The sequence below is a fragment of the Bombus vancouverensis genome, chromosome 8 (assembly GCF_051014615.1).
Source record: "Bombus vancouverensis nearcticus chromosome 8, iyBomVanc1_principal, whole genome shotgun sequence".
NCBI lineage: Eukaryota > Metazoa > Arthropoda > Insecta > Hymenoptera > Apidae > Bombus > Bombus vancouverensis.
The window spans coordinates 690,422-702,525 of NC_134918.1; the positions used below are offsets into that span (position 1 = coordinate 690,422).

Genomic DNA, 12,104 nt, shown 5'->3' on the forward strand with positions numbered 1-12,104 from the left:
TTATCTATCAAAATACATTCAATTTATTAATATAAATTATATATTATTTATATCATATTAAAAAAATTCACATTTCATGTATGAAAAAATATTTAAACAAAACAAATACATACTTCAATATTGAACGTTTCACAATATTGACATTATTACAAACAGTTATACGTAATGTGAATATCTATATATTAATTCTCCAAAGACTGGAAAATATAGACCAATTCATTACCTATATAATATAAACTTCCTTCTACATTTACATTTACATTTTTGTTTTCTATATCAACATTAAATACACAATTGGGTGGAATATGAGTTTTATCTTTTAATATATTACCGGTCCTAGTCTTTATCCTCGGTCCCATGAGAGGATCATTATAGCGATACAGAGAAACTGACGATGGATCTAAAAAAAAATAAACAATTTAGTGAATAATGTAGGTTAGGTCAAATCAATTTGATTTATGCATACTCTTTATAATTTTGTTTTCTTTTAACAATCGTGATATTATATCCTCTATAGTGTCTCCATCTGCTATTATAATGTCCGTTCTAAATAAACCACTGTACTTCTGTGGATTTATGATGCATACTGACACTCCTTGCTTAGTAGAAAAATTCATGTAAGGTGCACCTGGACAACATTCTTCCTTCGTTTTTTCTGGAGCTTCATCCGTATACTTTATCATGATATCCTCTAGCTAGATGTGAATAGAAAATTATTAAACCTAATAAGAAATATTAAAAAGAATATAATACTTACATCTAATGTATTTTGAAGATATTTTTTGTTATCTTGGAGAATCTTAAACTCGTCAAAATCTAACGTTAAATTCAATGCACTTAATCCGACAAGTTGCATTTTCTCTTTCATAACTTGTACAAATGGCATTATCCGTTTCGTATGTTTTTTTAATTCCTGTAGTTTTCCCAATTCTGTTGCAATAATTTTATTTTCTGGTAGTTTATTGTCATTTTTCTGAAAAATAATTTTGCATAAAATATTTTAGTATAAACACATAAATTAATTATATTCATAATATTCACATATGGTATGAACAAATGAGTAGATTAGAGCTTAACGATTAGTAACTTAGAAAAGGATAATTAAAGCGGGTGAGAGTGCGATTGGTAAACATAGGAAATAAGAGAAAAAATACTAAGTTGGAAATATGTCCTAGGCGATAGGCGAGAATTATATATAATAATAAAATATTTCGAATATTCTATTATATATTACTTACAAGATATAAGTCTTTCATTGTAGATAAAATAGTACTTTGCCAAGGAGGATACGTTTTAGCTACCCAAATAGTACCTTGATTAGGTTTCTCTATAACTGATGTTTCATTTTTTCTCTTAGCTGCTTTCTTTGGCATTAAATAATTTTTTAAGAGAATCCTAAATGAATGTGCAGCGTCCATAAGATATTGTGATGATTTTATAAGAACTTTATCTATTTCGCCTACTTGGGGCCATTTGGCATTTAATATACTACCTTCCTATAAAAATGATATTTCATTACTTTTAACATTAATAAGTTCATTATTGAATTTTATTTATTTCATTTAAATTTGTTGTAGTCATTGCTTAGAAGTTGCATTAAGTAGAAAAAACTTACTTTACCAATTAGAGACCACACATGTTCTGCTACATGTGGACAAATTGGAGACAAGAGAATAATTTGAAGTTCTATGAATTTCATAATTAATGTCCAACTAATGCCATCTAGAGAACTCAATTGTAAATATTTATCTCTTGCTGCTTGTAATTCAAAGAATCCTGTTCTTAGTGCTTCTTTGTATAACATTTTCGAATAATTTTCTCCAGTTTCTTGTATCTTCAGGTTCATTTCACTGACAATTGTGAGCTTAATATAGATTTTATAAATTTTTCAAAATGAGACTTTATAAATATTTTCATAAGTACCTTTCGAAAACTTTGTCATTAAATGTAGATGATTGTCTTTGTTTATAGGTATCTTTCAAATCCAATACTTCTTTAACCCATTCAATAAAATTATATAATCTAAGAATTCCAGCATCAGCCATGTTTTCTACGAAATTAGCATCTTCTACTGAATCGCCAGCATCGGCTAGACAAAGTCGCATACCATCTGCAGAAAACTTCTCTACAGCTTCAGTAAGTGTCAAGAAGTTACCCTCTGATTTAGACATCTAAGAAAATTACTTGTTATTTTCTCAAGTAATTGTGAGATGTATTAAGAAAATCATATTTCTTACCTTTGCTGAATTTAAGAGGAGATGACCATTTGCTCTGATACCTTTTGGCCATAACTCAGATTGTTTAGGCCAGATTGCAATATGATTATAAATGAAGAACGTTAGATGATTTTGTACTAAATCTTTCCCAGATACTCGTAAATCTACTGGATACCAATAATGAAATTCACGTCGCATATGATCTAATGCCTCTTTCTTTATATCTGTTTTCGGAAACTTTACATCTTTGAAAAATATATAATCCCATACTTCGGATGTCATTTCATTAGCCCTATAAAAAAATAATTCAAACATAATTTCTTTTTATAAAAAAAGCTAATGTTAATTAATAAATAACTAAAAGTCAATGTTAAAGCAAATAATAATAATTTTAGTAGAAATTTGGAATTTTACTTTATATTGTAAGTATTTGGTTTGTCGCCTTTGAAAGTCCCTCCTTGTAATAAATGTGCCACGGTATAATAAGCCATGTATATTGTTGAGTCTGAGAGTGATTCTATCAACCAACTTTCATCCCATGGTAATCTAGTACCTAGAATTTATACTTATAATACTATATGCTAGATAAATTACATAACGTCTTTTCCTTTCGAAGTATGTAATCTTACCAAGTCCGTAAGTTCTTGAACATGCATATTCATGTAACCAATTAAGACAGGCTATAAAATTCTTCCTCACTTCTTCATGGAAGGTATTGAGATTATTTAAAGCTTCCATTGCTTCGTTTCTCCAAGTTTCTTCACCATAATCCAAATACCATTGGTTACATAAAGCTACTACACACTCATCATTTGATCGGGAGATTATAGTTTTTTCAGGTTCATAATATATAACTGCTTTTCCTTCATTTATCAATTCTGTTTGTATTAGCTTTTTAACTTCTTGAACTTTTTTTCCTTTATATGGACCAACTAGCAATATACCATCATAAAATCCTTTCAGATATACCATTTCTTTGGCTTCTAATAGTTTAGCTGTGTCATTTTGAGATTGGATTTTTAGCTTATTGTATAAAAATACCGCAGATAAATTCCCGAATTCGGGTATTTCGAGAATAGATATCTATCATATACAATTTTGTTAATTACATTTTGGCTTATAATTTGATACCTTTATTATTATAAAAATACACTACACTTACAGGATCATAAGGCAGCACCATTTCATCAGTTATACCATATTTCTCTCTAAGAGCTTGTTTCTTTTTTAGATCCGTTAAAGCTGCATAATCATCAGGAGAATCGCTAGGTACAGAGGTAACAATTCCAGTACCTTTGTTTTCTTTAATAGTTAACATTGGTAATGTGTAAATCACTTTATTAAATGTAAGAGGTGCTTCTAGTGGTAGTCCTAATATGTCCTATCAATTTTATATTATTTATTACATGATATCATTATAAGCAGATTTTTCCTTATAAATAGTAAAGAAGGAATATTACTTTTCCAGTAAGTTCTAATGCAATTTGTATCTTCCCCTCCTCTTTAAAGAAATCTTGGTAAGCCATATTTCGAGCTGCTCTTTTTGTTGAAATATAAACATCTCCATTCAATAGTGTATAAGCAATGTAATTTATATCTGGATGAACCCAGCAATTTGTTTGACCATACATTGTTTCTGGTCTTAAAGTTCCAGCTACTAAATAAACTGGTTTGCCAGAAAGAGATCTATAGGAATATATGAAATGTTCAATATTTAGATCAAATTTTGTAAATTTTTTGTAATACCTACTTTAAACTTGGAGGATAAGGTTCTCGTAGTTTCATTTTAATTAGTGTATATTCTTGTGGTCCTACACCTTCTCCAATTGATCTGTCGTGATCCATACAAGGTTGTCCATCTTTTGGTGAATAAATCGAATATCTTTTGCCATATTTTATTTTGTTTCTAGCTTTTAGATGTTGAAATTGCCAACGCACAAATGAATCAAAGAATGGATTTGCATCAGTTGTAATAAATGTTCTGCGCCAATCCACCTAGAAGAAGTTTCACATTGTTTCTTTTTTAAAAAATTATTACATATTTATTATCAAGTTATATATTTTTTCTTACATGTAGACCAATTGATTTTAGATCTTTCACAGCAAGAGGTGGAAAATAGTCTAACCAATATGTAGCATCAGCAAATTTCTTGATATCCTCATCTTTTAAGCCAAGTGTTTGCATAATTTGCCATTGATATTTTGCAGTAACATTTTTTGCAACTGCTTTACTCTAAAAGTAATAATCATTTAAGAAATAACATATACGAATATTTTATGAATTAATAATGGATTCTTTACTTTTGTTCCTTTGCTTTTATCTTTTATTATTACATCTTCTATAACTTCCTCAATTCTCTTTTCGTTTGGAAATTGTGGTGGATATCCATATAATTCCATTTCTCTCTTTAACTTATCAGCACATGCTTTAATAGGCATACCAGTACAATGAAAGCCAAATGGAAAAAGGACTTTCTTCCCTAAAAGACGGTTGTACCTTATCGCAAACTATAAGTTATACAATAAATTAAAACTGTTATTTAATTTATACTTGTATAAATTATCTTGTTGTTATAAAATGCTTACCTCACATTTTGATAATGAAAATGTGTGACCAAGATGAAGTCTTCCATTCATGTAAGGAAAAGGAAATGTTGCAAGAAACTTTTCGTCAGAATTTGTCTTTGGTTCCAAAGGTGCATCTGCCTCAAATATTTTCTCAGCTTCCCATTTTGTTTGCACATCTCTCTCAATTTTTTGAAGATATTCTACTTTAAATGTCCCCTTCCTTTCTGTTGCCTATTTGTAACAAATAATTATAAATATTAGGTTGGTATATATGAAATGTTGTTTCTTTGAAATTTGAATTTGACACACCAATATTAAATATTAAATTTTATTTTATTGTCAATCACATAAGAAATTATAATCAATATTAAGAATATTTACAATGAATATGAAAATTTAATAATTAGCTGCCATTAATAATCAAAATACTCGAGAAATTTTTTTATGAAATCTTAAATTTAGAAAAATGCTATGAAAGCTTTTAGAAAAATAAATTTAGTGTTTGAGAAGGTTAAAAACCTATTTCGTTTGGATAATTTTTAATGCATAAATTATTTTTAAAAATATTGTAAATAAAGTTTGTATCATAAATTCTTATTTTATACAGCATGTAAATTTAATAAATAATTTTAACTAAAAGAACTTCCAATTTTAATAAATAAGTAAATATATAAATTAAAATATAAAAATTATACAAATAAGTTAAAACATGGATTTATTAAATAAGATTTAATTAACATTTAAAATAAAGCAATTAATCAAACAAAATAGTTCTCTGTTTAAGTAATACAAGCTAAGTGATTGAATTTTATTAATTACAGCTGGTACATTTTATCCCTATAGAGGTTATTTATCTTAAATTGTCAATTACTATTCAGATTCTGATTAAGTACAGTAATAATGAATGAATATAGTTTCCAAAAAAGTAGTATTAGTACGTACCATTTTGTTAAAGTTACAAGTTCCAACAAAATCTGACTTAAGTACGTAAGTGTTGAATACCATGTGTTAACGTTCTTACAAGATACTGAACAGGTTCAATAGAAAATGATGCAATTTACACAGAACATTAGATTCGACTAGAATCAAACATACTATAAACTCTTATAATCCAAGTTACAGTACCGCGCCAAAATAATTTACTTATAATTCTCAATGAGAATTAATTGTAAATAGTCTACCAAATAAAAAAAAAAATTACACAGGTAAACGAATAGATGATAAATGTTTCATTAAGTGATACAGTGCTTGATAAAACATAAAAGTAAAATTTTTAAACAAATTTTACTGAACTATATAAAGAAATCTATATCAGAAAAAAATATTTTCATGTATATTTAAAGTTATCCATATATTTTATTTAAAAAGTTTTTAGTTTATAGCTAAAGTAGTGATAAGAAATACTTATTTATCAATTTAAAATATGTATTTCATTACGTATTATCACAAAAAGGCAACGGTGGCAATGAAACAGATTTGGGGAATTGATCAAAAGAAATTCAAAGAGATTATAATAAAAAAATACGAATGTTCGATTGTCTATATGCGGGACAGAAATCTGGGAATGGAAAGAATGGAACAGCATAGAAGCGGTACAAGATAAATACTTGAAATGGATCTTAGGATTTGACTGGAATACACCCAGGTATATAGCAAAAGAAGAAACTAAAAGAATGAAACTGAGAGTAGAGACATAAAGGAGAGCGGTGATGTTCGAAGAAAAAATAAAATGGGAGTCTGACAATGAAATCCTAAAAGAATGTTTTGAAGGAGATAGAAAAATGACAAGATAAGTAGGCAAAATGGGAAGAAGAAAGGAAAAAGTATTATCAGAGAAATGGAATAGCAACGAAAGAAATAAAGACGAAAAGCGAGGGAGGAATCAGTATAGCGATGGAAACGATAATGAGAAATGTATATATATATATATATATATATATATATATATATACATATTATATATATACATATTATATATATATATATATAAGGATAATGATAATTCAATAAAATACAAGGATTGTGATATAATAAATGATATAAGGAATTGCGCGCGGTTGGATTGCCAAGATATTTAACGGAAAGAGAAAGTAAAGCGGAAAAGAAGCAAAAGATCATAGCAAGGTTTAGATGCGGGAATGGGGAACTAGACAACAAATATTAAGAATCGAAATAAAACGAAACATGCAGATTTTGTGAAAAAAAATGTGAAACAGTGGAATATGTAACGAGGAGATACAAGAAATTAGGAAATTACGAATCTGGGAAGGCATACATGGACGGAGGTATCTACCGAAAAAAAAGAAAAAAAAAATTTGCAATTCAAGGGAGCAAAGGGAGGAAAATAATCATGAGCAAGGAATCACGCTAGAAAGCAGATATAGGACAACAACGAAAAATATAGTAAATAAATGTTATCAAAATATAGTATAACAAGAAGTAAATGTAAGATGTATGTAGAACACATTGTATCCCTTGCAATGGCGAAAGGCAAGCAATAACATTTTACATTACGTATTAACAGAAAGAAAATTTAACTACACGTTAAAATTTACAGCGCGGTAAAATTTATATAAAAATGCAAGATTTTTATATATTTAAGAATTAGTTTCATAAAATGAAAGTAAAAGATAGTATATTAGAATAAACACCAATCTTCAATAAATATGAAAACAAATAAGTTTTTAGTAAATAAAAGGTTTTATTTATCGTATTTAATTTATTTATATTTATAAAACATATTTTAAGAAGCATAAATGGTATTAATTTTACTTCACAGTTCTTTATAAACAATACGGATTTTATTGTTATTCCACATTATACGTTTATATAAATATGCTTACATACGTGTAACTGATTTTAAGCCTAGTATCGAAAAACATTTTTCCATTATAATTGCAGTAGCTTCTGTTAATAAAATACGGCCGATATTCACGTTCACTATCTCCCCAAGTTCGTTTTTTTCAACGCAATAACAGTTATCATAAAATTCCGAAAAAGCGCATGAAATCTCATAACAATACTCGCAGAGGTGATGCAAATATAAATTGTTTGTAATTTTTATTAGTACATCAGGAAATTTAATTAATACTTTGGCTAACTTCCACTCCTTCTCGTGTTCTAGTGAAATTGGAGTATCCTCTGCTATTTTACGTAATTTTTCCTGCGAAATATTAGCAGCCCTTGCAATAGAACGTATTCTTGTTAAAGCATATAGCAAGTACACTGCGGTATTGCCTTTATCTTCCAACATTTTATCAAAAGAAAATACGTATTCGTGATTTCTGTTGTGCGATAAGTCTGCATATTTTATGCACCCATAAGCAATAGATTCTTGAGCAATTTTTAATTCTTCTTCCGTAAGTACTTTGTCACGTTCCTTTTCTATCAGTTTCTCTAATGCTCTCTTCAAACCTTAAATAATAAATAGGGATGTGAAAAAATTGTCCTAACTATAACATAATGAATGTTTTATAAGGTTTCATAACTTTAGAAAGTAAATTACCTTCATCAAGTAAATCACTTAATTTTACTGTATCTCCAGATCTAGTTTTAAATTTCTTTTTATCATTGCCAAGAACTACACCAAATCCAACGTGGTCTATTCTATGACGACTTTCTATAATACTTGCTCGCTTAGCACAGTTCTTTAATACTTGAAAATGCATAGATTGACCAGCATCTGTTACATATATTACCTATATATAAATAGAATAGACACAGATATAAAAATAATATATTTTACTAAAATATAATATTGAAATATATGCAAAATATACCCAATCTGCTTTTTCTTCTTCTATACGTTGCTTAATAGCCGCCATGTCTGACGTATCATAAGTAAAACCACCATCGGATTTTACAATGGTCAGAGGAATTTCATTATTCTGTTTGCTCCACATTACTTTTCGTCCTTCATCTTCTTCTAATAGCCCTTTCGCTTCTAAATCTTTTACTATAGCTTCCATATGCTTTTGATAAAAAGATTCCCCTCTTTCTATCAACTTGATATCTAGACGAGTGTATATCTTCTCGAATTCTATATTTAAAACATAGGTATTTTACATTACAGTTATAAATATTCCAGTTTCTTAATTTTCGCTTCGATTGTTTTACCTTTTCTGGAAACATCACAAATTAGTTGCCATGCTTTTATCATATCAGAATCAAATGCTTGCAACTTAACAACACAGTTGTAAGCGCGCTTTTTAAATTCTTCATCTCCATCGAATCTCGTCTTTGATTCCTTATAAAAACTCTACAAATTTTATAATAATTTATTAAAATAGTTCTTTACAATTATAATATACATAGAGCTAATTGTAAAATAAAAACGTATTTAGAATTACTTGAAGATCCGTAATAGGTGGAGAGATAGATAAATAATCAGGGAACTTATCTTGAAGATGCGCTATCAACATTCCAAATTGAGTACCCCAGTCACCAATATGATTTATTCTCAATACATCGTGTCCTAAAAATTCTAACAATCTTGCGATGCTATCTCCAATTATGGTAGACCTTAAATGTCCAACATGCATTTCTTTAGCGATATTGGGACTAGAGAAATCTACAATTACTTTTTGTCTTTTTGTATATGGTGGAAATGCTTCCCCATTTTTTACTAATGTGTTTAAGGTTGATTGTGCAAATTCCCTTTTTAAATATATATTTATAAAACCTGCACCATTGACTTCCAACTTGGAGATTAAGCTTGATTCTCCCACTTTTGACATAATGTTCTTTGCAACATCTTGCGGCTTTGTTCGAATTTCTGTAAAAATATAAAAATAAGTATATCAATATACCCAATATATTAAAATTTAATATTGACATTATTATATATCAATATTTGTACGATGTCTCTTACCATTGTTATTGAGTTGTTTAGAAAGTGGCATGGCACTGTTACATTGATAATCTCCAAATTTTGGATTATTACTAGATGTTATAATTACTGGAGGGTCACAAACATCAGGATATGCAACTGAGATTGCTTCCTTAAATAAATTAGATAGCGTATCATATATACTGATTACATTGTTCTCTGTCATTTTCAATTTGTTTCCTAACTTTGCTCTTTCAGCTTTGACAGTCTGTTAAGATCAAACAAGAATGGATCATTATTTTGTTCACAATAAAATGAAAGTCATAAAATTATTAGAAGTATTTTAGATAAAACAGACCCTCTTTAGGATAGCCACTCTGTATTTTAATTTAATATTTTCTTGTTCTAATTTTACATATTCATCTATAGGCACAGAATTTATCATAAAATTATTAGTTGTGACATTTTGTCGTAAAAATTCAATTTCTTTCCTTAAAAGAGCTATTTCTATTTCCTGCAATGTACATATGTAAACTTTATAACCTATATAGGGGTTAAATGACAACTTCAAAGATTACATTTCGCAGATTTTGTTAAATTCTTAAACAGCAAATACAAATCAATAATGTACTTTACCGCCTCGGTTGCTCTTTTGTGGAAATTTTCCAAATTTATGGTGGTCATTCTATTAAAAGTTTACTTTCGGAGATTTTACAAAAATAATGCACGCGGATCTTCCAAAAAATCTGATTTCACCGTTACTTAATCCAAAATTCGGAATCAGATCATATTAATAGTAAATTACAAATGTAAATAATATATAATATGAAATCAAATGTAAGAAAAAGATTTAAAAGATTTTCATAATTCTATGTATATAGAGATATCTGTGTACATGTGTACTTATTTAAATTATAGTTCATATAAATTAGCGGGTCTTCTTACAGAAAATATTTGCATAATTTTATTGTACAAAAATACAAATGTATTCAATAAAAAACTAAAAAGTCATTTAATTGACGACATATATATTAATTTTTTCCGGAAAAATACATTTAATCGATAGATAAACATAATTTACCTGCTAAAGAGCAGGAATTTTTCATAATCGCTTATGCAATATCTGTATAACTTTTAAGAAAAAAATTTGAAATTAATTTAAATGATAAAAAATATATTAATTTTTATTCAAAATTATACATGTAATGGAACGTGAATTAAAATAAAATGAATGGAATTACTAAAAAGATATAATTGTAAATTGTAAAATATTATAGGATGTAAAACAAAACAGATTTTGTTGACTAAATTACTTAAAAGGGTAGTTAAAGAAATAGAATTTCTTTTTATATCAATTATTTATTTTCCATACAAATTATAAACATGTTTTTCAAATACTGTACATATACTGAATTCTATTATATTTTTAAACCTCTAATTTAATGATATATCATTTCGTTCTTTATTTACTTGTTAAATCAACTACTTTGATCCTCGTTTCGTTTTATTTATGATAATATACAGGTAGATCCCATTCTTTCTGATCATTACTTCATTTAATCATTTTTATAATCAAGCTCAATTCTTTGATATGGCAGTTCCAGGATATGAAGAAATATAAATTGCAAATAGATCAGTGAGTTTCCTATTTTTGTAAATAATTTAGCTATTATAAGAATCATAGTCGATGTTTTCATAGAGATAGTAATTTCGTAAAGTTAAAATTAAAAAAATGGAATTATTTTCAAATCAATATTTATTTAATACATTATCAATATTTATTTAAAAACATTAATATTTCGACTATTTTATTACTGTAATTTTTAATGACTAAACAAATTACCATAAACAAATAATTTTTACACACGAGTCTCTATGAAAATACTGACGAAAAACTACTACACCTTTTTTTAATTTCAAAAGATTTTACGGTTTACAATAAATGAATTTTTTGTTCTCGTCAGAGTATTTTATGCAGTACACAAAACGTAATCACTGGAACTTTTTCTTTTGATGATTTCTTTTTTATGTAAATATGTACAAAGATATTTAACAAATTTCGTCGGTTTGTCATCGATCGTATCATGTATTGTGTACAGTGCAAATCCTTTCATTTCCTCCCTAATCTACTTCTGCGTTTTTTATCTTTATGGATTTCAATTTTTTTCCTTTTTATCTGATATCATCAATATAGAGTGAGAGAGTGCTATTTTCTATCTTCACAGAAGACATAGATAAATATATATTTTTATAATCTTTCCTTATAAATGTAATTCGCTTATTTTAAAATCATTATTCGTTAATGTTAATAATATTAGTGTCGGTGCTTCTTTTTTGCGATTTCAAACTCCTCCCTTTTTTCCTCGTAATTTTTCTTTTTTGTTAAAGTAAAAATTCGCATAACCAAAATGATATTTGAGTATCTTCTAAATATATTGCATAATTCCTTGCTTTTTTAATAATAACGATTTATTTCGGGTCGAGTTAGAACC

General features: G+C 27.6%; 2 protein-coding genes and 1 long non-coding RNA gene across 3 annotated transcripts; 1 reads left to right on the forward strand and 2 right to left on the reverse strand.

The window, feature by feature from the left end:
* On the reverse strand, positions 1-5,864 carry LeuRS (Leucyl-tRNA synthetase). The gene is made up of 16 exons (XM_033348000.2): positions 5,727-5,864; positions 4,803-5,015; positions 4,518-4,724; positions 4,288-4,449; positions 3,967-4,211; positions 3,677-3,902; positions 3,379-3,597; positions 2,846-3,299; positions 2,631-2,769; positions 2,238-2,508; positions 1,924-2,171; positions 1,616-1,850; positions 1,239-1,496; positions 758-973; positions 467-695; positions 1-400 (listed from the first exon to the last, which is right to left on the reverse strand). The coding sequence occupies exons 1-16, from the start codon at positions 5,787-5,789 to the stop codon at positions 183-185; spliced, it is 3,603 nt and encodes a 1,200-aa protein (XP_033203891.1). The 5' UTR covers positions 5,790-5,864; the 3' UTR covers positions 1-182.
* Positions 5,864-7,497, forward strand: LOC143302997 (uncharacterized). The gene is made up of 2 exons (XR_013058921.1): positions 5,864-5,989; positions 6,238-7,497. It is a non-coding gene; the product is annotated as an uncharacterized LOC143302997 (long non-coding RNA).
* A 65-nt stretch (positions 7,498-7,562) lies between these two features.
* ArgRS (arginine--tRNA ligase-like protein) lies at positions 7,563-10,485 on the reverse strand. The gene is made up of 8 exons (XM_033348044.2): positions 10,249-10,485; positions 9,971-10,126; positions 9,655-9,880; positions 9,134-9,558; positions 8,901-9,042; positions 8,564-8,823; positions 8,290-8,482; positions 7,563-8,198 (listed from the first exon to the last, which is right to left on the reverse strand). Exons 1-8 carry the CDS (start codon positions 10,294-10,296, stop codon positions 7,624-7,626), a joined length of 2,025 nt encoding a protein of 674 aa, XP_033203935.1. The 5' UTR covers positions 10,297-10,485; the 3' UTR covers positions 7,563-7,623.
* Between the last annotated feature and the right edge of the window lie 1,619 nt (positions 10,486-12,104).

Excerpts from the sequence above, each read along its gene's own strand:
- LeuRS (XM_033348000.2), bottom strand. The coding sequence starts at position 5,789 with ATGGTATTCAACACTTACGTACTTAAGTCAGATTTTGTTGGAACTTGT. Across the intron at positions 2,770-2,845 it reads TTCAAGAACTTACGGACTTG|GTACTAGATTACCATGGGAT; the intron begins GTAAGATTACAT and ends TATAAATTCTAG. Across the intron at positions 2,172-2,237 it reads TCCTCTTAAATTCAGCAAAG|ATGTCTAAATCAGAGGGTAA; the intron begins GTAAGAAATATG and ends TAATTTTCTTAG.
- ArgRS (XM_033348044.2), bottom strand. The coding sequence starts at position 10,296 with ATGACCACCATAAATTTGGAAAATTTCCACAAAAGAGCAACCGAGGCG. Across the intron at positions 10,127-10,248 it reads ACAAAAGAGCAACCGAGGCG|GAAATAGAAATAGCTCTTTT; the intron begins GTAAAGTACATT and ends TGTACATTGCAG. Across the intron at positions 9,881-9,970 it reads GAGTGGCTATCCTAAAGAGG|ACTGTCAAAGCTGAAAGAGC; the intron begins GTCTGTTTTATC and ends TGATCTTAACAG.